Here is a 27355-nt window from a genome sequence, read left to right as displayed (position 1 = left end):
ATTTCAAGGTACATAGGCTTTTATTCTAACACAAAGAGAAGCACATAGTCCTTTTTTTTTTCCCTCTGGCTGTAATCTCAAACCCAATTTCTTGATCCACAGTACTCTGTAAAATCTATACAACTGCCTCCTTCAGTGCCATAATGAAAGGTGCCATGACCCACAGCCATTCTGTCTTCTCGGAGCAGAAAAATCAGCTCTGTAATTCTCCCAGCTGCAGCACTTGGACTTCCCCTAATGGTCAAATTTCTCCCTTTACTTAGGCTGGTCAGGTAGAAAACTGATAATGCAGACATTGTAAGACTAAGACATTAGCACATTAGAGATGGTATCGTGTGGATTTCTGTGGGACTCACTTCCTACTTAGGATGATTTTCCACTTGGCAGTTAGCCTAGCTAAGTCAGATAAAAGATTTACCATTCCTTGAGTTCTGTCTGGCTTTGTTTCTTCCTTAACCATGCTGGAATATGAGTTTGAAACAACAAACTTGGTATTTATATTTACCTTTCTTGGATCTATGTCTGTAGGGAACAGAAGGGCTTATCTCTGGTTCCCTACAGAAGGCCATTTATAGAGGACCAGGCAACATTCACAAGAAGCCACAGTCATGGAGGTTGGAGTGCCAACAAACTCACTGCCAAGTTCTTGAGTGGTCCAGGAAAGCCTCTTCTGCCTCCACCTGCCCCTCAGCCTCTCTGATGCTCAGACCAGCATGGCTCCAGGGCTGAGGTTTTGCAAAAGAACCCATCTACATTTGCTGCTCCTGCATTAGCCTCCCAGTAGATATTTGTTGCTGGATGTCACTTCTTCAGACAACACATTGTCAAAAAGTCCCTTTAAAACAATTCCTTGCTGTTCTTCATAGCTACAGACTTTAGAATCACAAGCCAGTTCTTGTGCACAAAGCTCCTCTGAGCTCTTCCTTCTTACTCTCCATCATTTCACAGCAGCACTTCTTGGATAGAGGGCCCTGTGCTTAATGTAGTAGAGTTTTAACTTGCAGGCTGAATTCTTAAAGAAGGCCTCATCAAATTTTAAAGATGGATGAGTTGTTTACATATATCCATATCATGGGAAAGGAGAAAGAGGGATGAGAGAGGCATGAGAAGGTAAAGCTTTCTGGTGTTGAGGCAGCACAATGAGGTGGTGGAGTGGTTGAAGCACTCCAAGGGAGTGACAGCTCCTGGAACCTTTGTGTGAATGCACAGCAGCATTCATGGAAATGGCCAATGACAAATACAAGCTTGCTGTGAGGTACGCTTCCACAATGAGGTTGGTCATCTCCTCTTCTAGATCCACGTTCCTCCCTGTGCAGAATACTCTTTTGGCAGCTTCGTGGTAGAGCAAAGAAACAGCTAAGAAGATGTTGTTCTTGATGCCAGAACTCAAGATGAAGCAGTCTTTGTGGAGAACTGTTACCTAGGCTGTTACAGGAATTCCTTCTTGCTCACCAACTCTTCTGCCTTCCCCAGGCATGGTCAGGACATCCCTGGCTGGCATGGGGAGATCTGCTCCAATCCTGTCTCACAGGGACATGTCACACAGCTTGGGGTGCAAAGGGCTTACAGCAAAGGCCAAGCTTCATGCACCTTCCTGTGCCAGCACCAACCAAAGAGCTTCATCAGAGCAAGGAGAGCATTTGTCACCCAATATCTCTCGCTGTCTATCTCCTTACAGAGCTCCTAGCTGGGATTTGTCCAGGTACTGGCCACAGGCATTCATCTCAAATTCTGCTGCAGACTTACAGATCTCATCTTGGGCATAAACTTCCTAAATGCTGTGTTTAATGTGCCTAACAGCATTGTTTTGTTTTCTTTCTCTGTATCTGCCATAGACTGCGCAGTTCTTCAGAAGGGGGAAGAAAAATAGGACAGACAGGTGGTAGATTTTGGAGGAATGAGGCTCCAGGCCAGGGAAGACATGAGGACTCCAATCTTAATTTTTCCATCAGTTGTTTTGTTTTTATTTCATGGCCCTCTTAAACTGTTGCCATTGTACAGCTTGTGTTGCCCTGGAAAGCGCTCTGACTGCTATCACTGCTGTGCCATAGGCTGATTATGGTGTATGGCTAATCTGGGGATAAGTGCTCGTGGAATAAAAAGACAAAACAAAGCATAAAAATTATTGAGCTTGTCTGGGGAGAATAAAGCAACTAAATCCATCTTGTAAAGATAAGGTAAAGGAGCAGCAGATGGCAGATTTACACTTGTATGCTGATTCTGAGAACAGCCTCAAAAAGGGTCTGGTGATGAAACAGTTTTTATGTTACAGTAATTAACAGAATGCATTTGCCATAAAAAAAATAATCCAGAGACACAGAAAGGGGTACAATTAAACATTCTCTTTATTGGGGCCTTGCTCCGAAATGGCACACGTGATAAATCTGGCTTTTGCACAGTGCCCACCGGAGCTGCTAATGAGAAGACCCACAGCCACGTTTTACACTTCTATTTGGATTTAGATCAACAACACAGATAAGATACTTTGGTCAAACACAAGAACAGGTTGCTGCGCCGCTCCTTCCTGGCTGCAATAAACATTGTAACGTGGAAAAAAATGCTGGTTCTCCTGGAACACCGAATGTGAATCTTGGATTGGCACACACAGCTAATAAATACATCGTATGCACGTAGCACTTTAAAACAGAATTGCACATGCAAGATGTAACCAGGCTACTGATCACCTTCGCCATTGTCCCCATACTATTTTCATTGTTACGCTCTTTGCTTGCCTTTTTCACAGCAAGAAAGACTGTAATTTGCTGCTCTACTCAGTATTTCAGTGGTTAGGCTGGTGGATGTGACGCATTTAGAGGTTACACTGAAGTCCTTCCTGCCAGAATCAGCACCTCCTCTACAGAACAAATTGCCACAGTATGCACCACAGGTAGCAATGGTGACACACCAAAGCGAGGTTGAGAGGGCTGCCCAAAGCTGACGAGGATTGGTTCTCAACAAGCAAAGGTATAGCAGAGGGACTGGCATAAATGCAGTTCTTACAATATCAAGAGTCAATACTACAACCGCACAAATAATGACATATCAATAATATATTGTACAAGCTTATACAGCAACACATGTTGATTTGCAACATTGTACAGTTTAAATCTAAAGTGCACAGCCTCAATCTGAGGTGACAAAACAGTACTATCAATATAATAAAGGCAACACAATTACAGACACTATTTCCTCTTACTTTATGTCCTCATGATATTACGTTGAATTAATACTTCATTTGTGTATTTTAGACTAAATTAAAACCACATTGCACATTGCACTTTTTATTTTCTCTTCAAGTATGTTAGAGCCAGCAAAACAATACTGCTTTACAAACACAAGTTGGCCACGTAGGCAAAGTTAAAACCAAAACTTTTATAGGGTTATAAATAGACAGACCTGAGCCCCGTAATTCCTACCGACATTTCCAGCTGTTGAAGGGGAAAAGAAGATAAACTTCAGCTGCCAACTCAGAGTCACTGCTAATGGTGAGGGACAGGGCAGCAATGAGTTCTGCAAGAGTTGTGCCTATGGTTTGTAAGGCTGGTGAGGCTCTGCGTGGGCTGTTCTAGGCAGATGTGGCCTAAGCTCATTCATTTTCTGCCCTTTCAAAAGACGTAGCAAACAAGGACTTAGTCTAGTACTGGGAGAACCTTTGATAACCCAGTTTGTTACTCAGGCTCCAACAGTGCCATTTGGATTATGGTCATTTAGTTTAGGCCTCATCATGCAGACCTGTACTTCTGTAAGAAGCCTTTCCCCTCTTACTGAAGCTTTCTTTCGAAAGCATTCCAGGCAATTCCTATTTTGTACAGTTTTGTACTGCTCAGAGCAGAAATGGTTATGACATAAGCACTTCAGACACGTGACTTTTTTGGATAGGCTTTTTTACCACAGGACAAAGCAACCATCCAAATACAACCTTATTTCAGTCTTGGTTAGCGCTGTAGATTGATTGTGCGTCTGCTTAGTTAGGCCAAGTGGGAAACATAATTAGGAATAATAGCATCCTATTGTTGTACTGTAATTGATCTTATTAAGTGGTTTTAAGAGCTGCAGTACTCTTGAGGTTTTTCAGTAATCAACCCTGGAGACCTATAATCCATGTGACATGGCGAAATGAGGTACAGGTACCTCTTCAGAATGTATGCGGGCTTATGATTTAAAGTAAGCAGTAATAAATATTTGAGGCACCTCCATCAAAAGAAAAAGAATTCTAGTTAATTTTCAGCTTCTGTCCTTGCAGATTTATAACCCATATAAAATAAAAATATATATTTTACAAAATAGGGTTTTTTAATATATATATATATATTTCCTTTTGTAAAACTATACCTATTTAAATACATTTGAAATACTGCTATAGGTAAATTAGAAATTCTGTTCTAATACTATGAAAAAGGCAAAATACTTCCACTTCTAAACAAACAGCTTGTATACTCTGTTTCTCACTACCCTCTCCCTGTTTCCTTAATTTGATTTTGTCACCATTTTGGGCAAATTTGGCATTAACCAGTCTGATTGCTTTTAGTTTAAAGCAGTCACTGTGTTAAAATTTGGGATAAAATTTTAAACATCTCCTGTTCTTCCTCATTTGTTTCAATGCAGCTTTTTGTGCAGCCAATTATTAACGAGGTATTCTAAAACTCAGGAAAGGACTTTAAAGGAGCCATGTTTTTTTTGATTTTAAACTGTACTCTACTCCAACGCCACAATATAGAAATAGATTTACTTTGGAACGAACTAACAAATACATTCGCACAGTTTGTGACAACTTAATTGTCTACTTAGAGGTCCAGGAACAGCCTTTCACACCCGGTTATTATAAATCTTGTCCCAGGCGCTCTATTTCATCAATCAGGAAATCAATGTCCTGATGAGTTGCTGCTGGGTTTGAGATGACCATCCGGAAGAAGTTCACTTTGTCTCCCAGAGGCTGATAGCTCACCATGGTCGACCCATATTCCATCATCCTGGCTTTTATCACTGGTGCCACCTGCAGTGGTATTCAACAAGAAGCAGGGGATGATGATGATGATTACTATTACTATTATTATGACTGAAAAACAGAGTATGGTGTTTTTAGGTTTTTTTTTGGAAGGAGGAAGAGCTGTAAGAAGCTGTTAAAGTGAAGATCAGTCAATACTGATAAAGCAGTTAACCTCCACTAAGGAATAAATGGCTCACTGGAAAGATACTGGATTTATCCAGTTTCTTTGTCCTGTTCTTTAAATCACTGGGGCATTTCCCCCCTTCTTTCTCAGTCTTGCTGGCAGGCAATTAGCACACGGTAACTGTCTCTTGTGGCTCTTGTTGCAGTTATTCTCCATCTTCTTTTTGTATGCCAGAGTGCATACATATTGCTGCGTTTGCTGGACTCACTATTTGCTGTTTATGTATCTTCAGTGAACATACCCAAGGGTTCCAGTAAGAACTCTAGAGAAGAGGCCAGCTCAGGAATACTGAACTTGGAAACCAAAGTGGAGTGGTGCCAGACTAACCTACAGCAAGACGACCGTGGAAGTGTCATCTGCCAGAATACAGCTGGGTGACCAGACCCTACGGCCTGAAGATCATTTCTGGGCCTGCCTCACTGTAAGGCCTTCACTGCTCAGTGCACAGCACGCAGGGGATGCTGCTTACCTTCATGAGGCGGCTCATCCTTTCTTCGTTGTCTTCCATGCTGCGCAAGCTGGGAGGTATATACCAGAAGCAGACGTTTGTGTGCTGAGGCTAAGCACAGAACAACAGTGGTTTACACTGTAAGAAATGCTCACAATATCTCAATTGCAATTAAGCTCATGCCTTTTCCCCCCTCTCATGCATCATATTGTGACAGCAATGAATGGTTTTCATTACTGTGGTCCACTGAGAGTCATCATTGTTATTAATGCAGAAAGGATAATTTTAGGCAATTTATTCCTAGGATGTCAGTTGCAGAAATACATCACCCAGCTGTGCAAATACATTTACCCCCTGCTGAGAAGCATCTAGATTTTATAGGTGCTGTCCCCCAAGGAAGCTGAAGGGAACACATAGATAAGGCAAGAGACTATCAGAGATATTTTAGAAGTGAGGACCATGTCATTTACTGCTTTTACATTACAGAATAATGCAGAATCCAGTTTTGTAAACAGCAGTCACAGGTGATACATGAGTCTAACATTTTTGTATACATAATAAAATCTATTACTGCTCTGTTTGATTCCAGTAGCATCTGTATTAATATGCATGCATAACAGCATCTCAGCTAATTTTACTTAACATGGGAACACTAAGTGGAAAGGCAGAATCAGTTGACATTTTGTGTATTTTTGCAGTCTTCCAGCAGTTTCTTTCTTTGTTGTGTTCCTCTACACTGAACGTGTGAGCTACAGCAATTCTGACTGCTGTCAGTATCTCTACCCATCATCAGACTCAATGGACCAAATTCAGTGATTATGTGCAAGGTGTGGGAAATAAACTGCATAGTGACATGTTTGAGGGAACATAAGTGTCACTGCTGCCACATGAGCCCAAGCAGCACCAGCCCTGCATCACACTGCAACCTGCACTCCTAACAGACACTGGAATTACAAAATGACAACTGATTTTTATTGTTTGAAAGCTGCTTCTGACTGTGTGTGTTCTGCTTTATCCTGAGATGTCACTGTTTAGGTTCAGCGGGGTGATGCTGTACAAACTGGTAAGTTATGCCTAGTCCCTGATCCCCTAAGGAAGAGAATTATCAGCACAACAACAGGTTTTGATACAAGGGCACTGTGTTTCATCAAGTGCCGTTGATGTGACCTGTTGGTAGCATCCCAGTATCTACAGTAAGTTCACGTGACCAACTGAGAAAAAAGCAGCTATAGTACATACCTTTCCATCAAACACCATTTCATACCCTTCTCTGTTCTTTATTTTGTTGTATAGGTATTCTGCAAGTTCCAAGCACTTATCAATTTGTGCTTCAAATCCTGTGGTTCCCTTTAGAGAAAAGGGGAAAAAAAGAGTGACTGTTGTGTGACCAGACACAGCTAAGGCCCACCACAGGTCACCTCTCTGAAGTCAGTGTGGGACAGATTAAGGATGCAATTCTGTCAGGTGAAGGATGCTCTCCTGTGTGCAGTTCATGCAGGTCTTGCCACTGGCACCCCTAGTGCTACCTCTGCAAATGAGCCCCCGATACCAGCTCAGTTCTCAGCAATAACACTGGCAACATTGGTGATGAGGGTGCTCTGTGGTGGATCTTACAGAGCTGCCTGGGCTGGCACAAAAGTGTGTCTCCACAGGAAGATGCTGAGTTCCACACATGGGTGAGTTTAAGGCTATTTTCAGAAGAGGGGACTTTAATCTTCAGGAGGTGATGAGCTGGGGCTTTTTCTGAGAATGATTTTTTTTAATTAAACACGAAACTGTGCTTTCAGGGATGAGCCTGATGTCTGTGTAAATGCACATTTTGTTCAAATACTGCCCTGCTTCCCTGGTGTTTTTCCTCCTTTTATTCTAATTGACACCACAGCAATTCAGAAGCTATGTCTGTAAGGCCCCCACAAATCCTGCTTTTTTTTCTCTGGCAGAAGTCCTAATCCTCTGCCCGTGACATCATGATTGTTCCTGCAGTCACCAGCTGAGATGCCACAAACAAAGGATCCAGCTTCAAGAAGGAGGAAGGCCAACCAACAGCTGGAATAGATAAACCACTTAAGAAACATGCATCCTATTGCAACATTAGTATTACAAGTGGGGTGTGAGAAGAGAAAAAGCAGTACAAGGCATATTGAAAATACAAGGTTTAGAGGAAAAAATGTCACTGAGTAATGGAGAAGCGTCCCTGCTAAATCCATCCTGGCAGTGCAGAACTGACTTAAAAGCCCATGTCATTATCCCTCCGTGTACACACATTTTGCAAACCGAGTAGAGCTATCACAGCCCTGGGAGAAAGGCCTGGAGCTAAAGAGAAATGGGTCTAGAACTGCCTGCAGCCTGGGGACCCCAGTTAGTACAACTGCTGCTGCAGCCACAGCAACCTGCATCCTCCTTTCCAGAACTCCACACCTCCAGCCATACTGCATGTCTGTCTCCTAATTGTTTGGAGAGCTTTAATGAAGCACACGAGGATCTTTTAAGGCTTTCTGGAAATGAAAACAGTGATGTCATCTTCTCTGAACAAATCTGTGGCAACTTGACATAATAAGATTAACTAAATATAGGGAAGAACTTAGCAACATTGCACAAGTACAAATGAATTAATCATTAGATCTGACGCTTTCAGATTCCTTAGAGAACAGATTTTGCTGAGTCCTCCCCAACTCCTTCAAAAGGTGACTACATATCCCATTCATAGAATAAAACTACATATTCCAGTCTCAATTTGCCATGTTTAATTTCTGAATGTCTTTAAAATGAAACATCTTTTTACTTTCAGAAATGCACATAACAACATTCTTAGGTGTATGATTTATGCTGTTAGACTCCTACAGTTACACAAAGCGAATGCTATGCAAAGCCATGGAGTTCAAGTTTCAAAATCACGTGCTCTTCTTTGAAGCTAAATTGTTAAAAGTATGAAAAAGAGAAAACAATAATATTCTTTCTTTCATGTTATATATGGGAAACTCAGGTCCGGTATTTTCTAACATGATGATTACAGAAAAGAAACCAGTATCTGGTGTGCATTATTTTAACAAGTATACTGCAGGAAGCCCTACCTTTGCCCTCCACATCAGCCAAAGCTTGAAGACATCAACGTGCCGCCCACATTGCAAAGCCTTGTCCCCAGTGTCGTAAGACAGGTCATAGTGCTTGTCTTGTTGAAAGAGGTAGGAAGCATGCATCTGATTGCAGCTCTGCATCAGCCCCTTACAGAAACAGAGACACAAAAATCATTCTGGCACTCTACTGTTTTGAGGGTTGCCTTGGGTAAGGGGCTGCACAGCAGAAACTACAAGCACCCAAATTCAGCAGTGTCCAAGATTCAAATGTATCCAAGAAAGATTGAAAAAGAAAAAGGATACCAAACTTGGTTGCTCAGTGGCCTAAGTCTTTCTTGTCTCATTCAGTGCCCAGTCCACTGTTGGGTACCTGACCCAGCAATGTGTAACCCACTCCCAGAGGGAGCCAAGGGTTTTTTTTTAAATAAACTCTGGACACTGTGCTTCTTAGTATCATTACACATAAGCTCATTTTTGGATTTCACTCTTTATCCCTTGTTGTGGTTCCTTTTCCTCCTTCCCAAGGAAATGCCTGGTAGACTCAGATCAAGCCAGTCTGGTGACCAATGTAAAGATTTCACACCACTTTTCTACTAATTGCTTTAGTCTCTAAAATTCTGCTTGCCACTGATTTTTTTCATTTTTATAGGCACGGCTCTTATCCAAGTAATCTTCAGTGCTCAGATTGGATGCTTAAATGGCAAGGAAAGCTTTGAACACACAGAAGAGTACATGGCCTTTAAAGAGTCAGCTAGAGCTGTTTCTGGGCTGGTAGATACTGCTCAGCACTGTGGGAGGGCCAGCAGCCAACAAGGTGTAGAACCTGGCCCAAAAAAGCATGAGGTTTCTTTTTAGCTTCTTAAGAGAAATGCAGAAAGTCGTGTTCTGGTTCTAGTGAAGCCCTTAACCAAGTTTAAGATCTACCCTGTGTCAGTTGCTAAAAGTGCAATTTCCAGCTCAGTACGATTCAAAACTTGTCCGTTTTTCATTAAGACTAAGCTTTATGTATAACTCAAAACGGAGATAGTAAAATGTAAGGGGAGGTGGGGGGAAATTGGCTTTCTCTAATCTGAACCATCTGTTCTCACCAGAGGTCAAGGATGGTACTGACTTCAACCAGGTGGGATTTGTCTCAGAAGACTGACCCAGAGGGCAAATGAAAGCCAGCTTCTCTCTTCCTAAGTGCAACCACTTTGTGTACAATCTGTTGTACAGCTGTTAGCAAAACAGCAACCAGCTTTTTGATAGCTGATCTACTAAGTGGTGGTTGTACAGCAGCTGTCCCAGTAACTGATGGTTATATGAAAATTACAGGCTTGATGGATAATTCAAGTTCTAGTACTACTTTTTCCAAGTGAACTCAGACCTCCCTTTTTATTTTCCATGTGCCCCAAAGTGGATATAAGGATCCGAGCTGGATTGAAATTTCTGTCATAAAAGTCTAACAATGATACTCCAATCATGGATGAAATGTCATTCTGCATTCATACCACAGCATTCATCCTAAGAGGATGGAATTTTGCCTACAGCTACACAGAAACCAGCAGGGTTACACAGCTATGCATCTACAACTTTACTACAGACATTTTGAATGCACAGCCACGACATGTAAAGATTTTGCCATTAATTAGATCCATCATTTCTGGTAGATAGCTGCTTTAATTCCCTTTCATACCCACAGCCCTCAGCCTGTGAGTAGAGCGCTGTCTCTGTTTCTTTTATAACCCTCATCACATTAGCAACTATTAGCTGTGACACAATAATGAAGAAAACATCCAGGACTGTCAGATGCAAAATGTCAGACAGGGCCAGAGCAGCAAGGATTTTGGGACGTACCTCTTCCCTTACTAGCAGGGCTGAACACTGCAGTGGGACTCCCATCATCTTGTGAGGGTTCCAGGTCACCGAGTTGGCCCTGCAACAGAAAATCACACAGAGCTCAGAGACTGTTCCACTGCGGTGAAACCATGGACACATTCAGTAATGGTCAGAATAATAACGAACAAGAAGTAAAGCACTCCTTTTTTTGTCTGAGGAAGCAAAGCTGAAAGTAATCTCAGCTGAGAGTAAGAAAGCAATGCCTTCTTCAGGGACCTAGCTCTGGATTCTTTTTGGATGACAATTTTGGCAACTTATCACAGAATAACTCCTTATCCACTACACTTAATTAGTATTTGGAGATGTATATGGAGAGCCATCTATACTTCATAAACACTGGGTAAACTTCTCAAGAACAGTCACTTGACTGATGAACTTCCTAAAGGCATAAGGCCTTCAAAGCAAATGTGCAGACAGGGAGCTGGCAATGTAGCAGACTCCCTCCCACCGATTTCAGTTTCATAAGGTTCTAGTAAAGCTCATAGAGGTATTTTTGAAAACTCCTTTACATACTTCTGGGTACCTCTAAGAATCTGACTAGCTTGGAAAACCCGGCCAGAAGTAATTTTTCTCATTGTGCTCATGGTCATTTTCACAGCTCCTTTCATTTCAGTTTGGATATGATAACTCACACTGGAGAATCGGGTACAAAATTACCATGGCAATAAACACAGAAATAATTCAGCCTTCTACAGAAGAGCCTGAGCCTGATTCCCCTCAGGACATATGCTCTGCAAAAATAGCTGTCAGCCCAGATCTTGTGAAGAAACAAGGTGCTGTCACAGTATAGATCAGAGAAGAGACATTTGGGATTGTGGCAAATGCTGAAGGGCAGACTGTCCGGTAACAATGTTTATTGTTTTAATTTTGTGTTATGCTTGACTGTCTATTTGCTAATTACTATTATTACATGTGATGGCTGGCTGATAGATGTATACATTTGCATCCTATTTGGCAAGCTGACAAGGATGCACAGAGCACATGATTTTGTGTAGTGCAGTGATTTGAGTTTTGATGGTGTAAATTGCTAAAAATGAGTCAACTGGGCATGTCAGTACTCTAAGGACTCAGAATGCACTTACAGGTAACATTTGTGTGAACAGAAGTGAGCATGTAAGAATGAGGCAGTATTTTCCTTCATAGGTTTGGAGACAGCGTTGTAGGTTTATGCATCTCCTTATCATTTCCTGCCAAATTGCTCTCATTCCTTCAAAGCAAGCAACTCCAAAATGCACAGGGACACTGTGCAGCACTTCTGTGCCTTCTTTGCTGTTTAAATGGGACTGCACAAGTGCCTGATGCAAAATCTGTAGGCGATAGTCTTCCAGAGGCAACATCTGGCCACTTGGCTTGGCTTCATGAGTACTTGGCAGCTTTTAATCAGCTCAGAGTCAGTGATCTGATTACAACATCAGAGATAATGATTCTGAACATGCACTCAGGTCCACGAATTTCCTTTGATATGGTACATTTTCATTTTCATCTGTGTCTATGCTGAATCAGGCAAAAATCCTTTAAGAGACCTCTAGGTAACAGTAGTGGTATAGGTTATCTTAAACAAAAGGATTACCTCCTGACAACAGCCAGATGTTAACTACCTGCCTAAAACATTCAATTTACCCCAGGGTCATTTATTTCCCCACATTTATCCCAATTGCATCCAGAAAAATAAAATAATCATGCAAAATAAAAATTCACCACTTTTCACTCGTTTTCCAACAGTTTTTCTGGGCTTGAGCCATCAGTATATGCTGGAAGAAATTGCTGACTGCAAGAAACAGCAAAGGAAAGCTGTGTGGATCCACAGATGTTTTTTAAAAGCATCTCATGTTCCCCAAAATAACTGTGCACCAAGCACCTATGTGATTTTTTGACTACGGATCACAGACAGAATAAAAAAAAGCTTTCCTTTGGAGATTCCAAATGGATGACATGAGAGATTCAAGGCTGGCAGAATCTGGGCCTCAGCCATCATTCAAACCAGAGCAGGGTACTCTCACTGGTCAGCCACAGCTCTGGGAAGCATGCCCAGACTGAATAGAGCATTCATCCATCTGCAAGCATGATCTTCTCATGTAGCTGTCACTGCTGCACAGGCCCTGGGAGTAATGCACCAGGCTGCATGTCCTGACAGTGGTTAAACCTATCTGCTCCAGACACACACTTCCTTCAGGTGTTCTTCAAATGAGCCATGCAGGGCCTACAGGGGTTGGTATGGATGGCCATGCAGCTCCTCTGTCTTTGACGTGTTTTTTTCTTGACTGCCTGTTACCAGAAGGATGGGAATACTTGGAGCAAGAGCTCTTCATTCAATGGTCCCTCCTTAAAATCACAGAATTGTCTGAGTTGGAAGGGACCTTCAAAGATCACCTAGTCCAACTCCCCTCAAATAAACAGGGACATCTTGTCCCTTCTTGTTCCTTCTTGCTCCTTTCTCTCCCATGAAATGTAAGTAACAGCTCCAGTTCTCTTCTATTTAGACCTATAATGCACCATGAAATGGAAATGTCCATAGAAATTGGATCTGGTAAGTCTCCTCTAGAGGTGCAACATTTGAAATCTGGACAAACTGAAGTAAGCTGTTGTGTCCCTCAAGCAGTGGAACAGGACTGGGAATGACAAACTTCGTTAGTTCACCACTTGCTGCATGGAGATAGTGCTTATTAAACACAGGAGAAACTCTGGCGGTATTCTGGATCTAAAGCATCCTGCTTGGAAAATTCTCCAAAGTGACCCCAGCCTGCATTTCTAATTCCCAAAGAATTTTGACAGCAATTTGTGTGGAAGACATTTTTTTCCCAAACTATCATCACTGATAACTGATCAGATTTTTCTAATGCACTGAGTATTTGTATGTATGTCCTTTTAAAGGACCATATGGAAATCTGGAGTACTAGACACAGTCTTAACAGTGTATCAGCTTCATAGAACCACTGTCTGCTTTCCAAAGCAGAGGAAATTGTCTGCGATTTCAATGGGCAATTTTATTTAGAGATAAAAAAGGCAGAGGGACTATAATTTAATCCCGAATGGCTTTGGAAAATATACAAATGTGAGCAGGACTCTGTGCACCCCGCATGCCATCTCTAGTAAGTAGCCTAAATAAATGCCCAGGAAGAATATAAAACAGGGCAAGCATATAAGAACTTCCTTGAAATACTCTACAAGCCTCATGTCACTTTGTGGCTCCCTGAAGTCCTGAATGGTTTTTGTTTGTCTCTCCTTGAAGGCAGGTAAATATCAACATCCCATGGCAAGGAGATCCACAACTCAACTAAAAGTTTCTGGGCAAGTTTCCGTGAGTTTCAGTGCAGTCTTTTCAGATGTTGAACTACATTGCTATCATTTATGTTCAGCAGTGTATATACATAATGTTGATGAGCTCCATATACAAATGTGTAGATCCTGATGTCATTAGTGCAGTCAGGAGGTGACATTCCTTCCAGAAGTGATGGAACAGTGTCTGGTGACTGCCCTAACACCGCTGCAGGTGCACACATCCACCTTTTATACTTAGACCTCAGCAGGCAAGTCCTCCAACATTCACGACAGAGAAATGCAACTGCTAATTCATTTTGGACAGGGAATCAGAGGATGCTGCAGAATCAACTCTGGACCCAAGAATGCATGTCAGAAGGAATGAAAATGCAAACAAGAAATGTCTGCTTCTTGCACTACAAAACACAATGCTGCCACACCGTAACACTGAACAAAGGCTCAGAGCAGTGCTGCTTAATCTGGAAGGGCAGCCTGCATAATTCCTTCCTTCTGTATCCTGGAGATAACTGAGCCTCATTTTTATTTTGTTTATAGATACTGCTATGGTAACCACAAGTGTGCTAAAATGCATTTAATAAATGTGTTCAATTAACAGTAATAAATCATACCTTTCAACACCATTTAGCTTCCATTTGTGCTTCCTTGACATCAGCAACCCGCCACCCCATGCTCCCTACAAGGCAAGACACATTATCTTAATGAAAGGACACCTCTGCATTTCTCCAGGATGACATCTGTGAGCAGACCTGCCTGACTTCTCCCATTTGCTTCTGCTTACAGAGATGTGGGACAGGTAGGCATTTTGTATGGCTGAACAGTAGTTGAAGGCAAATATGAATTCTTAAATTGGAATCATTTGGGCTGACAAAGTAATCTAAAGCCCTACGGAAATTCAGCTACCCAGCTTTTTTGGAAAAGAAGATTTTGCAAAAATGACACAAGATCCATTCCAGGGCTGAAAGATGATCCTTCAGAAAGATTTATCGTCAAGAACCCAGATAAAGCTGAGCAAAGCAAGTCTGATAAATCTCTAGATTAATCTGTAGGGCAATTTGGGGTACTTACTCCAGAAAAAATGTAGCCTTTTTCTTATGTATTTATTTTGCAGCTGCTACAGAAGCGGAGCCAAATGTGTATTATGCTTTTTATGGATTTCTTGGACTAGTGATATTTAAAGATAAAGCTGAAGGCCAAAAGCACTCTAAATAGGTCATCCATCTTAAACATCCCATTTTCTGTGAGTACTGCACAGTCACAGATACATCCCCTTGACTGGAGCCCTTCAGAGGACTGGGAAGTCTGCTCTTGGGTAACAGACTTAATCACAGGAACTAAATACGATGGCTTTGTAAAAAATTATGACATTCATGCTTACGTGCCTTGGAATCTGCCTCCCTCACCCACACACCCAAGACGATACTTACATCCACGTGCATCCAGATTTTGTATTTTTTGCAGATGTCTGCAATAGCTATGAGTGGGTCAAATGCCCCGTACACTGTTGTTCCAGCTGTGGCACTCACTAGAAAAGGAACAAATCCCTACAAGAAAGCACAGAGGCATTTGGCAAAGTCAGACAGCAGCAGCCCTAACTCCTCCTGTGCTGCTGGAGCTGGTATTGATGGCTACCTGCACAATGAGCCCACAAGTAGCTCCTAGAGTTGCTATATTACTGTTTGGGGTGTTTTTTTTTGTTAAATACTAGCTATATTACAGTTTCTACCTTAAGGTGGCAGCAAACTTCCAAACCAGCCTCATCCATTTATTTAAGATGCATGAGACAGTAAGGGCTCAAAGGAACAGTTCTGCTCCGTATCACCTGCCCAAAACAAAAGGGTCTGCTCTACGTAATGTCATGTAAAGCAGATCTTATCTGCAGGGCACCCTGGTGCCCAAGGACCATCTCTTGGACTCCTTCTGCTAAATACTGAGCACACAGTCACCTGCATTTTGCACAGAGGCCTTGAGGATGCAGAAACTCACACCTGTGTTTTGTTTTCAGTTCATTTGTAGTTCTGCTGACTTCATTCACAATACTCAGAGAAGTAAATGTGGAGGGTGCCTACACTTACTTGCTGAACTGGGGCTTAAACAATCAGAAGTGTCTGAACATTTTGCAAAAGGAAATGCAGCATCAGGAGATCTGAGTGGAACTCAAACCAACTAGCTGTATCGGTCCTGGTGTTTTTTCTTTTTTTTTTCTTGTTGGGGAAGCAGAAATGCTGGTAAACTTACTTTTTGTTTGGCCTCAAGAATTCTTCTTTCAAGGTCTGATGGAATCATTTTGCCTCTGGGAAAAAGAGAGTAATATTAGAAATTTGGTCTTGAAATCATCTTTTGCTGTTATTTCTTCACTTAATGGTAAACCCACAAAGGAACAAAGTGACATTTTTGCCCGTGGCTTATGAGGCACTGAAGAGCTCAGAAAGACTCTGTCCATTAGTCTACATTTTCAGCCTGCTTACTTTTTCATCTAGTCTGCATCAACATGGTGATGGCAACAGAAACACTATCTCACAGTCACCTCCCATTAAAGACTGAGGCTGCTCTGCAAAGCGTCCAAGTCTTCTTAGAGGTTGCAGCCCTGTGAAAACTGCTCCCAGTCCCAGGCAAGGTGCTCAGACCAGGCTCCCTGCCAAACCCCTTTCAGCAGGTACAAAAAATGCTGGTTAAGCCACACGGCCCCAGCACTGCTACAGCTCTGGTGTAAGCAGCACTCTTGGTGTTCTGGTCCCAGGGATGGGCTCGTTTCAGGGTGACTGCTCACAATTACTGGCGCATTACATGTTCATGTTTGCTTGAAGCAAGATGTGAGATGAAGCAACCAGTCCAGACTCGGACGCACTGCCAAGCACTCTCCATTGGCTGCATACTGTATTTGCAACACATTTAAAGTGAACCATTTGCCTGAGATTCAGGCACAGTGGTAAAAGGCTAATTTATAAAATCCTGTAAATGAATTAGATTTATGGTAAAACAGAGCAAATATTGTACACTGAGGCTGCATTTCTTCGCTTCAGCCACAAGCAAGACTAGCTAAAAGAGAGTATACACAATGGTAAAACAAATATGATGGCTCCCCACATTACAGAAATAAACCCATCACTGAGAATAAGTGTTGTCCATTTACTTTTATATATAAATATATACATTAAGGGACATCCTAGTTCTTAGTATAGATGGACATATTTTTCTTTTACTGCAGGGATAATTTGTATTTCTTCTCGCTGTAAGTACAAAAAAAGTAACTTTTACTAAAGCTCAAAATATCACTTTGAGGATAACAAAACCATGATTTCTAGATTTAATTTTGGAAAAAAAAAAAAAAAACACCAAAACTTTTTTTTTCATGTTATTTGGATGGATGCAAATAAAACAAAATATTAATTTGTAGTAATAAGATCCTGCTAAGCATGACATGTTTTAATCCTTACACACCTCAAAAGACAGCAACTGGTTCAGAAGAAATGGGTTTGGATTGTTGAGAGTTTTTTTTGCAAAATCTATCCTTCATTTTACCCATTCAAAACAATAAAAGAATAATTGAAACTAGAAAAGTTCTAGTCTAAAAATTAGTCCTGATTTTGTCACAGAAAGCTTGAAGTGTAAGAAATATTCTACTCATTCTGGGTTTCCCCCAGTTACCTGTACATATTCAGAAAAAGCAGTAGTTGTCTAATTTTCATAAACTATTTCTGGAACTGTTAGAGGAGTAAAGAAAAAAAACATGCCAAAGGAAGGCTCCGAATTCCTGCTCTAAACTGATTTTAGATGTTGGCCTTTAAGGGTTTCTTGTTTATTCAGGATGTGCATAGATGTGCACAGAAAGTTGGGCAGGTCCTTTTATTGCCAACATTTGTACCCAGGGAGGCAATCAGCCAGCCACTGGTCACACTGATTATGTGCAGGAACTTATGGCCAAGAGAGTGCAATGTCCAAGCAATGCCAAACTTTACTAAGGAGCACGAAATAGATTTGTTTCAAATGCAGTCCAGCACAATATATTGCTCCAAATTTAGCAAACAGGCAACAACATTGCACAACATTTTTTTGTCTTGCCACCTGAGCTCAGATTATTTGAAAGCCTTGAAACACTGCGAAATAATTAAAATTCTTCATTACTAAAGTACCTAAAAATAGATGTTTACACAAACCTCACTCAAAAACATGGCAGGGAAGTTACATGAAATGTGCTAGGCTACACCAGAAGCAGAAGGAGGAAGACAGAAGAGATTCAGCTGCAAAAGAGACAGTGGATAGAGTCTGAGAAGCCAAAGTGTTCTCATAGTAAACACATCTGTGTATAGTCCTCACAGTTGCCTTATCACAGTTGCCGTATCAAAGTGGAGTGTTTTGACTGCAAATCTGCAGATAATGTGCAACTGCTGCCAACAGTGAGGTAGTAAAAGAGGCAAAAAAAAAAGTACAGTTGTCCTGACTGGGATGTGAACAAGAAAAATGTTTTCTGCTGGGATGTGAACAAGAAAAATGTTTTCTGCATGCTTTCCTGGTTGAAATTCACCACACATTTACATAGTCCCATGAAACAGCAAAACCAGACAGACTTGGTGGAAGTGGATCAGGGTGCCACCAAGGAGCATGCTTGGTCATGCTGAACATGTTGAAAAGACCCTGTGGAGCTCCTTCATGCTCCTACAAATATACATCTTCACCAGCCTATGTCAAGCACCAACTCTGCGCTGGCGGCATCTGCTGGGATTTGCTGAGAAGTGCAGTTAATTCCACTGATACTTCAGGGTGGGCTGGATAATCACTATGGTCTTCACTTTCACAAAGCGGGCTTTAAAGACCCTTTAGTTGGGTGAGTCAAGACTTCATCTACCACCAGTTCTGTGGTGCCTATGGAACTGCATGCAGTCATCACCTCGCTGGCCCATGCTGCCTACGGTGCTGGGAGGATCCTTCACAGAACTGACTGCACATCCCACTGAAAGGGGCATGTTCCCACTATGGGAAACGTCATCCAGCTGAAAAGGATGGTGGGGTCCTGACGTTATAGAATTATATTAGCAAATGCTCCTCAATATTTCGCTCCTTTAAAATGCTCATTTCAGCTCATTTCAATGTATTGAAATGCAAGAGCATCGAACCTAAACAATATCCTTTGTGGTTTATCACTGGAATGTACAAATATATGTAAAGACTGTTCAATTTTTTTGTTTCACTTCAGGAAGAGCTGAAAAAGAAACATAAGAAGTCCTTGAGGAAGAGAACTTCAAGATTTTTTATCAGCTCCAAAAAACAATTCATTAAGAAACTACAATTACAGTCCCTCAAGTGGGATAAACTACTGTAACGCTGACTGAAGATGACAGCTCTGTGAGTTATGCTGTTGACTATATTCTACACACACTCTCCATGTTAAGCACCTGGTGATGCTCTTCCAAGTACCAACAGAAGGAATAGCATTTGGCATTTTACTTACCTTTCATCACATCTAATCAGAATCACACTATCTGTACCAATACCCAAGGCTGCAGCTCCTTTTTTCACAGAAAAGTGACTCTGAAAAAAAATAAGTTTTATTATTATTTATTGGTTTTATTACTACAGTCCATTAGAGAAACAGTAATCACTATAGTCTGCATTTACTTCTGGAACATTAAATACACAGTTGTGGCTGGTGATGGATCCAAATTCTGTCCTAGATGCACACCTACACTGCCTTTTGCTCCTATTTACTGAGCAACAGATTTGATTCACTGAAACAAGAACTTCTCCAGAGAATTCACTTACTTTGTGGCACCAAGTGTTATGTGCTTTTGCTATGTAACTTCTGGCCAAATTATAGACTGAGAGAATTAAAGAGAGCCTAATTGTGATCTCATGCCAGTGAAAGTTAGTTAGCTTGTTGTTACTCCCATTATTAGACAGAGCCATTGTAGTTTAAAATCAAGACTGGGTTATTATATTAGTAAGTCTAGTAGCTAATATGTATGTACAGGATAAATATGGATGTTATATACTACAGTGCAAGTCAGCCTGATTTTCTCTAGCTCATCTTAACTCCTGTTAGTTTCTAATTCTAAGTCAAATCCTATCGATTAAGATAATGAAATAGCTTTATACAAATTTTATCACCAAGAATCAGATTTTTTATTAACTGAAATCCAACTGTAACAGTACTGACTAAAGAAATTCTTTGTGGATACCACAGCAGTGCTGGCTCAGGAGGTAACACTTTAAAAAAAATAAATCAACAAGATAGATAAAAATCTAGGAAGGTTTTTCAGGTGCCCAAGAAGGTAAAGACAGGAAGACACAGCCCACCCTCCTGCCAGTGCAGGAGCTGACCACAAGGCAAAGGAGTAATCACTACTGCTGTATCAACTTGGCTTCAACAGTATTGCAATCATCAGAGTGTTGTATGGAAAGAGTTGAACATGATGGTTATGTGTCAGCTTCACCTACAGACCTTGAAGTCAGTGGGAACTGCACAGCATGCTTAACAGCCCCATATAATAATGAATACTTATAAAGAAATGAATGTCAAATGCATGCCAGCTTTGAGACAGAGAGGAAGAAGAGACGAACTGTAACAAATGTCTTGATCTTAATATGTAAAGAAACAACTGTGCTTTAAAAACAACTAAGGGGTAATTTTCATTAATAGTCCTGACTGCTCCACTTAAGGTTGCTCTTTATTCCATACCACTTAAAAACAGATTTACTACTGTAATTTCTTTTTTTTTTTTCCTAATAGAAAATAGAACTATCCAAAGTGCCTTAAAAAGGAAATATGGATTGAAACAGTTTACTATGAGGAAGAAAATTAAGCCCATGTGCTCAAAGGCATCCATTGGAAAATAGCCAAGCTCAGCTGCCTCATTGAGAAGTCTCATGGCACTCTTAACACAGCACTGGGAATAAAATGAATGTACTGCTGATATCTCAGATGCCTGAAGGCTTTTTACATGCTGAAGGGAATTCAGCAGTTAGGAACCAAAACAGGGGGGAAGAAAATACAGAATGTAATAGTTTCTAAGCAAACTTTGAATATGAAATTGCTCAATCTGTGTATGCAGGCGCAGACATATGACTGCTGTTACATTTTTGTATCTCACAGAAACATCAGAGGAATTACAACAACCTGAATGGCTCTGAAAGAGCCAGAATGAAACTAATCATGCAAAAAATATGGTTGTAGGAGCAAAAAATCTCATTCCTAATGATGATGATCATTAAACTCTGTTTTAGTACTTCTGGGACAACTCTGACAAACTGGTTGTCTGCATAACCACAGGCAGACACTGAAGAATGTACAGATCTAAGAGAAGGGAAGATATGCAGAAACAGCCCTTGTTGAACAGGACTACTGACAGATTCAGCTAGGCTAACGGTGGGAAGGATATCAAGTGTAACCCCTTCTAGAACATGGGGGCTACAGCCTGTAGCGTATCACACTGGCTGTGCAGGAATCAGCTGAAATCCTGTGGTGGAAGAACCAGGGTCAAAAAGGAAGGACAGGGCAGCCTGGCTGACGCCAGCCCTGAACCAAAAACCAGGCTAGAAGAAGTCAGCAGAACCACAGTTCCAGCTCTGTCTTGTGCTTGCCAGAGACAGGAGGATGTTTGGGTGGGAGTGAGCAGTCACACACCCCAACTCCTTCTTCTGCACGCACTCTTGCACCTGGAAGACTACACGTACACACTTGGAAGAGAAGAACCTATTTCTGCCTGAAAAGATATACAGCGGTGAATGAGAAAAGAAATTCAGTGGTGAATGAGGAGGAACAGAATTTTAGTCAACCTTAGTGACAAAATTGTATTAATGGTCAGAAAAAAAAGGAAAAAAAGAGGTGACTGAGCCAGGTGAATCATCCCTCTGCCTGAAATTTCACCTGTTGCTGGGAATAAGCCTTGTAGTCATTTTTTCATAGAGAGCTCTGTAACATCGAAACACACCACAAATTTATTACAGGTGCAATAATGCAATAAGCCTGTTGGAAAAGGGAAGAATTGGTACTGCTCAAAATGTTTTGATGCGGAAAAGTATGCCATTTTTGTCTTGAATGAACACTGCTTTAGTGTGCAGATGCTTCTATTTTTACAGCTTGCTAAATTATTTGCTCATCATCTGGCACAGCTGAAGCTGTTAGGAATAGCACTCCTTGTGCCATGGGCCCAGAGGCCACAGCTGGTTTTTCAGACTGCAGTTTCTCCCTGCTCACATAAATCCAGAGTGACACAAGCTCCCAGACGCTGAGCAAGCCGAGCCACCAGCAGACAGTACATCCCTGAAGGCTGCAGGTTGGGATGCTGCACGCTGGTGTCCTGCAGACCCCACTTCCCTCAGACATAAAACAATGCGAGATCCTTCTTTATTTTAACCATCTCAGAATGTGTGTCTGGTCTAGGGTAGCTGTCTAGGCTTCCTCAACAGAGGGGAAGAAAAGAGTACATCTGTAGTGTTGTGAAGCTTGGTCACCTATTTTAGATTAAGATGAGTTGTCCTTCACAGATTTCTCTTTTTATTGGCTAGAAGAAGAGCACAGTCTAACTCAGATTATCTGTTTACGCTTTTGGTGATTATAATGAAGTGACACGAAACCTATCTCTAAAGTCCAATTGTAAGCTATAGCTTTTCCTTCAGTGATTTACTAAAAATTATACTGTCTCATCACATTTTAAATACACCCCTAACAATATACATTTGCTATCGTTTCCTTTAGCTACTACTATTCCATTTTGAAACTTACTTGTTAATGTCAGGAAATAAATTACTAGTATTAATATTTTTGTATAGCATACTCATATCCTGATCTTCAGTATTTTTGAATGATGTAATAGTTCCAACCCAGCAAGACTCACACCTTTTTTCTTCTCCTGTGCTGACAGTTTTATAGTAGTATTTGTGGATGAGAAGTATTGCACTGAGCAATGCTGTAGCAGTGCAGAAGTCCCAAGATACTGACCAGAAGAAGGATTAGACCTAACAACAAATGTCTCCCTTGGAAGAGGCTACTCTTCAGTGTTGTTCTTCTGGAAGGTAGTTTTACTTTGATTTGAATTGAGTTACTTGGATTAACTTGCTCCTCCTGTAGTACCAACCTTTTCCACTGCCTCCCTTTGGCTTCAAATACCATCAAGCAAAGCTTTTGTAATTACTGAGCATTATGCAATGCAAAGGAAGAATGTCTGGATCCACAAGTTTGAGTTTTAGTTTCCTCACGAAGAAACAAAACCACTACTTACTCTGCATCTCATGGCTTCAGAATTTGATGCCACTAAATGGAGAAAAGGCTCTTTGGGCTTCTCCACCTTTCCCTGGAAGACCCACCACAAGGCCACTCCTTGCTAGATGTCCCTCCAGGTACATCTGGCTGTACCCAAAGCTGACATCTTACACCCATGTAGTCAGTGGATTCCCTAACTCCCTTCAGAGGCAGCCTTGGGCAGGAGCCTCTTTGCCCCAAAAAACAAGAGATAGGGGATGCTAGAGGCAGCCAGAGCCCCACCATGCCCTGCTGGCTTTCTGACAGGGTGAAAAGGATTTTTCACAGGGTGAAAAGAATTTGCTTCACATTGAGCAAACTGAACGGCCTGCTGGGTCTTCTGTTGTTTCCTCTCCCAAACTGCACTGAGCTGCGCTGTCATTTCCCTATGAGCACCCACCAAGGAGTTCCTGGTGTGCTGCTACAGGTGGGCAACAAGGAAAGCTGATAAAGGCTACTTGAGTGGTTCTGCTGGTCTGGAGAACACACGAGATGAAAAAATCACTATGTCTTCCCAATTACATCCAGCTTTTTATCATTCTCTGAACCAAGGACTGCGCCCACCAAGTCCACAGTGGAAACTCTGTGATTCTGTCAAGTATTTATACATGATAAAATAAAAAGGCCAAATACTGCTTTGTAACTTGAACCTAGCTAGTCATCTGTACCTAAACTCTTCCCCTCTGCACCCCTTTCCTCCCCAGACTACAACTCTTAGTTCTTTTTACCTTTCAGGGATGATCCCTGCTTCATGTTAAATGAGTGCCAGGTGGAATGGCCAAAGTCCCATCAGGGAATGAATTAAAAAGCAACAGCATTTGCTTTACAGAGAGAAGGATCAATTAAAACATTCTGAAAAGGAAGCTCTCCTTTTCAGCTGCTTTCTCTGCACTGAAAAAGGGATGTACTCAGCTGAACATTCATCCCAGCCTAAAGCCAATGCAGAAGGATGAAGGAGTAGGTCTTCATCTGAGATTTTTCATTGTGTATGAAACGAAAGTCTAAAATAGGTTTCTATAACTGGCATCAATCACTTTTACCCATCTGAGTCAAGGTCTCCTGCGTCATGAGCAGTCCAGAACAGCTGGTTTGAAGGACATCACACTGCTCGCACACCACTGCATGTTCAGGAATAACTGATGATGAACTGGTGACTACAGAGGACTAAATTAAGACCCGAATGCAAGAGCACCTCAGTGAAATTACACGTGAGTCAAACCTAACCCATCAATTATAACATGCCTCAGCATCACTGGTGAAACGGAAATGATTAGAAGCAAAAACAGAGATGTCACAGCCCTGTTGAACTTGGGAAAGATCTGCTGAACATGCATGCACAGGGCTGGAACAGTCACATAACCTACTTCAGCCTGAATGTAGGCAGTGAATATCAGGAGACTGGTGTCTCTGTGTGGTTAAGGCACAGAAGCAGATGAACCCCTCTCGAAGGTGATTTAAAATATATAAATTAAGGAACATTTAGGTTTCTAATTTGAATGCTCTGAGTTTCACTCCAGAGATTCTTTTTCTTGCTGATTGTACAGGGAGTAAAGCTCTCAATTTAGGCACATAATGCACTCCTAAATAAGGAAGGGAATTACTTAGGAGCTGTGAATTACTCCTCCCTTCCCTTCTCTCCTCTGGCAGCTTAACCTATCATGGCATCTGGCTGAGGCCAAATTCTGATTACAGCAATATCAGTGACAATCGTGGAGTAACTTCACCCATAATAGTGGAAGCTCTAGATTGGCAGAAATGAAAATACAGTCTGGTCTGTAAAGCTGACATTCACAGAATGGTCTGGGTTGAAAAAAACCTCAAAGATCACCTAGTTTCAACACCCCTGCTACGGGCAGGGTCACCAACCACCACAGCAGGCTGCCCAGAGCCACATCCAGCACTGCCTTGAATGCCTCCAGGGATGGGGCATCCACACCTCTCTGGGCAACCTGTTCCAGTGCGTCACCATATTCTTGCCTGAGAATTGCTAATACTGGAATCTTTGCTTCCAACTGAAAATCTCAAGAGAAAAATCTTAGCGTTTTTAATAAAATCCAATGATTTATAGCTTTGTTTATCATTATACCACATGCACAGTGTGGGGAAGTGACAGCATTCCATTTATAGCCCGCTTGTTCCATGGCCATTGTTGTACAACAGCGTAAAGCTGTGACAGGGAGAAACTCGAGTCAGAGTGGGGAGTCTGAAAGGGAGCAGAAGATCAGTGTGACATGATAAACAAGACAAATGCTATCCTTGTATCTGACTGCCTGTTCTAGCTCTGCATGACATTTCCTAACTGAAAAGGGACTGTGCTTCTGGATCTCCACAGTTCTCTGCTATTCTGAAGGTTAAACCCTAATCCCTGTCTGCTGGGAAATTAAGGGTTAAAGGACCCTATCTTCACCTAGCATGGTTTCTCAGCTTCCCTAGCAGATGTTTAACTGTGTACTCAGCTTCAGCTTGAGGAAGGGATAAAACTGCAATTTCAGGACACTTTTAAAATGTAACATTTCAAATGCTATTCTGGGGATTCACTGTGTATTTGACTTTGGAATGTTTAATTTGCTAAGGGAGCTGCTTCTTCCTTGGCATGAAAACACAATTATTAAAGCTCATTTCATTATTTTGAGACTAATAGCACAATTCGGTTCACTGTTTAACATCCCATTGCTATGAATACAATGAAATTCTTAAACAATTAATAAGATTTGTTATTTTAAATAATCATGCTGAACCTTATTTGCAATACTTATTAGGTTTGTAACTTCCATATGAATAATGGATCTCTAGCTGCACAGATTACTTCTGAGAGCTGCAAAGCATTTACAGAATATTTTTGTCCAATTGCTTTGGGGACAATTATTCTGCAAACCGGAGCCTGCAGTTCTACACTGCGTCCCATCCCATGAAAGGCATCCTTAGAAATGCCTCCCAGGCATTTCTGATCACTTGCTGGACACTGAGCTCTTCACACTTGCATGGGATGGAAAAGTGTGCTCTCCTAAGTTAAAAAGGCAGCCAGGAAGATATGACCCAGCAGGGAAAGCAGTCTGCCTAATCCAGCTGTCAGAGACCTTTCTGGCTGAGCCCACCTAACTGGAGAGAAATGTAAAAGGTGACCATGAAGCCTGAAGACAGCTCACAGCCCCACTGGGTACCTCTCTTTCCACTTCCTCCTGCACCACTACAAGCTGCAAGGAGCTTGAAAAGTCCCTAGTAACACCTCACAATACACACAGAAGTGAGACTTCTTTGCAGCTGTTTATAGAGCAAAAAGCTGCATTTCCCCAAAACAGGCCACTTGCTCCCCTCGTGCCCACCTCCCTTCCTCTCAGCATTCCCCACTCAGCACACAGATGGCTTTTGTTGGCGTTTGGATTAACACTGCTGTGCTGAGGGCTGAGCTCAGAGGGTGACCCAGTGACGCCAGTGCCCTGCAGTATGCCACTGCGGCCCAGCTGTACACACTGCACTTCAGTGCTACTGTCTTCATGCGTGTTATTACCCTCTTATTACATAGCAGCAGGAGTGGTTCCAGCTAGAAGTACTCTGATTCTCAGGGACCAACTGTTCCCCTGGACACAGGGCACACAGAAGCTCAATGCTGTGCTCTTGCTGTTGATGCAGTCTCTAGCATTCATACTGGCATTTATACACTTGAGGCAGAAGATCAAAAAAGGGCAGTGTTTGTGGAGCCTGCCCTCCCTGGGTCCCAGCCACAGAGGAGTGCACAGCTCATCCCTCCACATAGCAAACAGCCAACCCCATCCCAGTTCTTCATTCCCAGTGAAGGAATAACAGAAATGAAGACAGCTGGATACCAATTCTTGTTTAGCTACTTTCCTCGTCAGAAATTCATACAAGCAGGTATATCAGATAGGAAAAAACAGAAACACATACATGTTCAGATGTGAAGGCAACCAGTCTGGGAATAGCTGCCATTCCTTTTTCTTTAACTTCTGGGAACATCTTGAAACGTGCAATCAACATAGCATACATGTTAGATATGGCACCACCTGGAGTCCACAGTAATATACTGTTACTTTTTCTATGCAGTATAGTATCATTGCAGTATCAACGACATGTCTTGCTATGGTCTTCCTAACTCCATTGTTAATGTTTCTGCCCAGAGCCAGAAACATACATTCTTTTTCCTCACACCAGGGCTCTACAATAACAGGTCTTCTACACCTGGGGAACAACTTACACATAAAGCACTAATGCAAACAAAATGACTGAGCATCTTTTTTTGCCACCATTTTCCCCT

General features: G+C 41.7%; 1 protein-coding gene across 6 annotated transcripts in view; it reads right to left on the bottom strand.

Moving 5' to 3' along the window:
• Positions 1-2327: 2327 nt before the first annotated feature.
• Positions 2328-27355, bottom strand: part of GAD2 (glutamate decarboxylase 2) — a 33035-nt gene continuing 8007 nt past the window's right edge. For 2 of the 6 annotated variants that reach the window (XM_065731359.1, XM_065731360.1), the window contains 10 exons: positions 26989-27104; positions 19297-19376; positions 16086-16140; positions 15275-15391; positions 14459-14523; positions 10530-10608; positions 8691-8840; positions 6859-6966; positions 5641-5730; positions 2328-4993 (listed from right to left, as the gene is read on the bottom strand). In XM_065731359.1, coding sequence (XP_065587431.1) covers positions 4820-4993; positions 5641-5730; positions 6859-6966; positions 8691-8840; positions 10530-10608; positions 14459-14523; positions 15275-15391; positions 16086-16140; positions 19297-19376; positions 26989-27104 — 1034 coding nt within the window. In that variant the 3' untranslated portion in view covers positions 2328-4819. The other 4 variants (XM_065731364.1, XM_065731363.1, XM_065731362.1 and 1 more) reach the window with 3 other exon arrangements.

This window comes from Cyrtonyx montezumae, unplaced genomic scaffold (genome assembly GCF_038088225.1).
Source record: "Cyrtonyx montezumae isolate F1298 unplaced genomic scaffold, pur_monq_1.0 scaffold_14, whole genome shotgun sequence".
NCBI classification, from domain to species: domain Eukaryota; kingdom Metazoa; phylum Chordata; class Aves; order Galliformes; family Odontophoridae; genus Cyrtonyx; species Cyrtonyx montezumae.
This window is presented reverse-complemented; position numbering and strand designations above follow the sequence as displayed.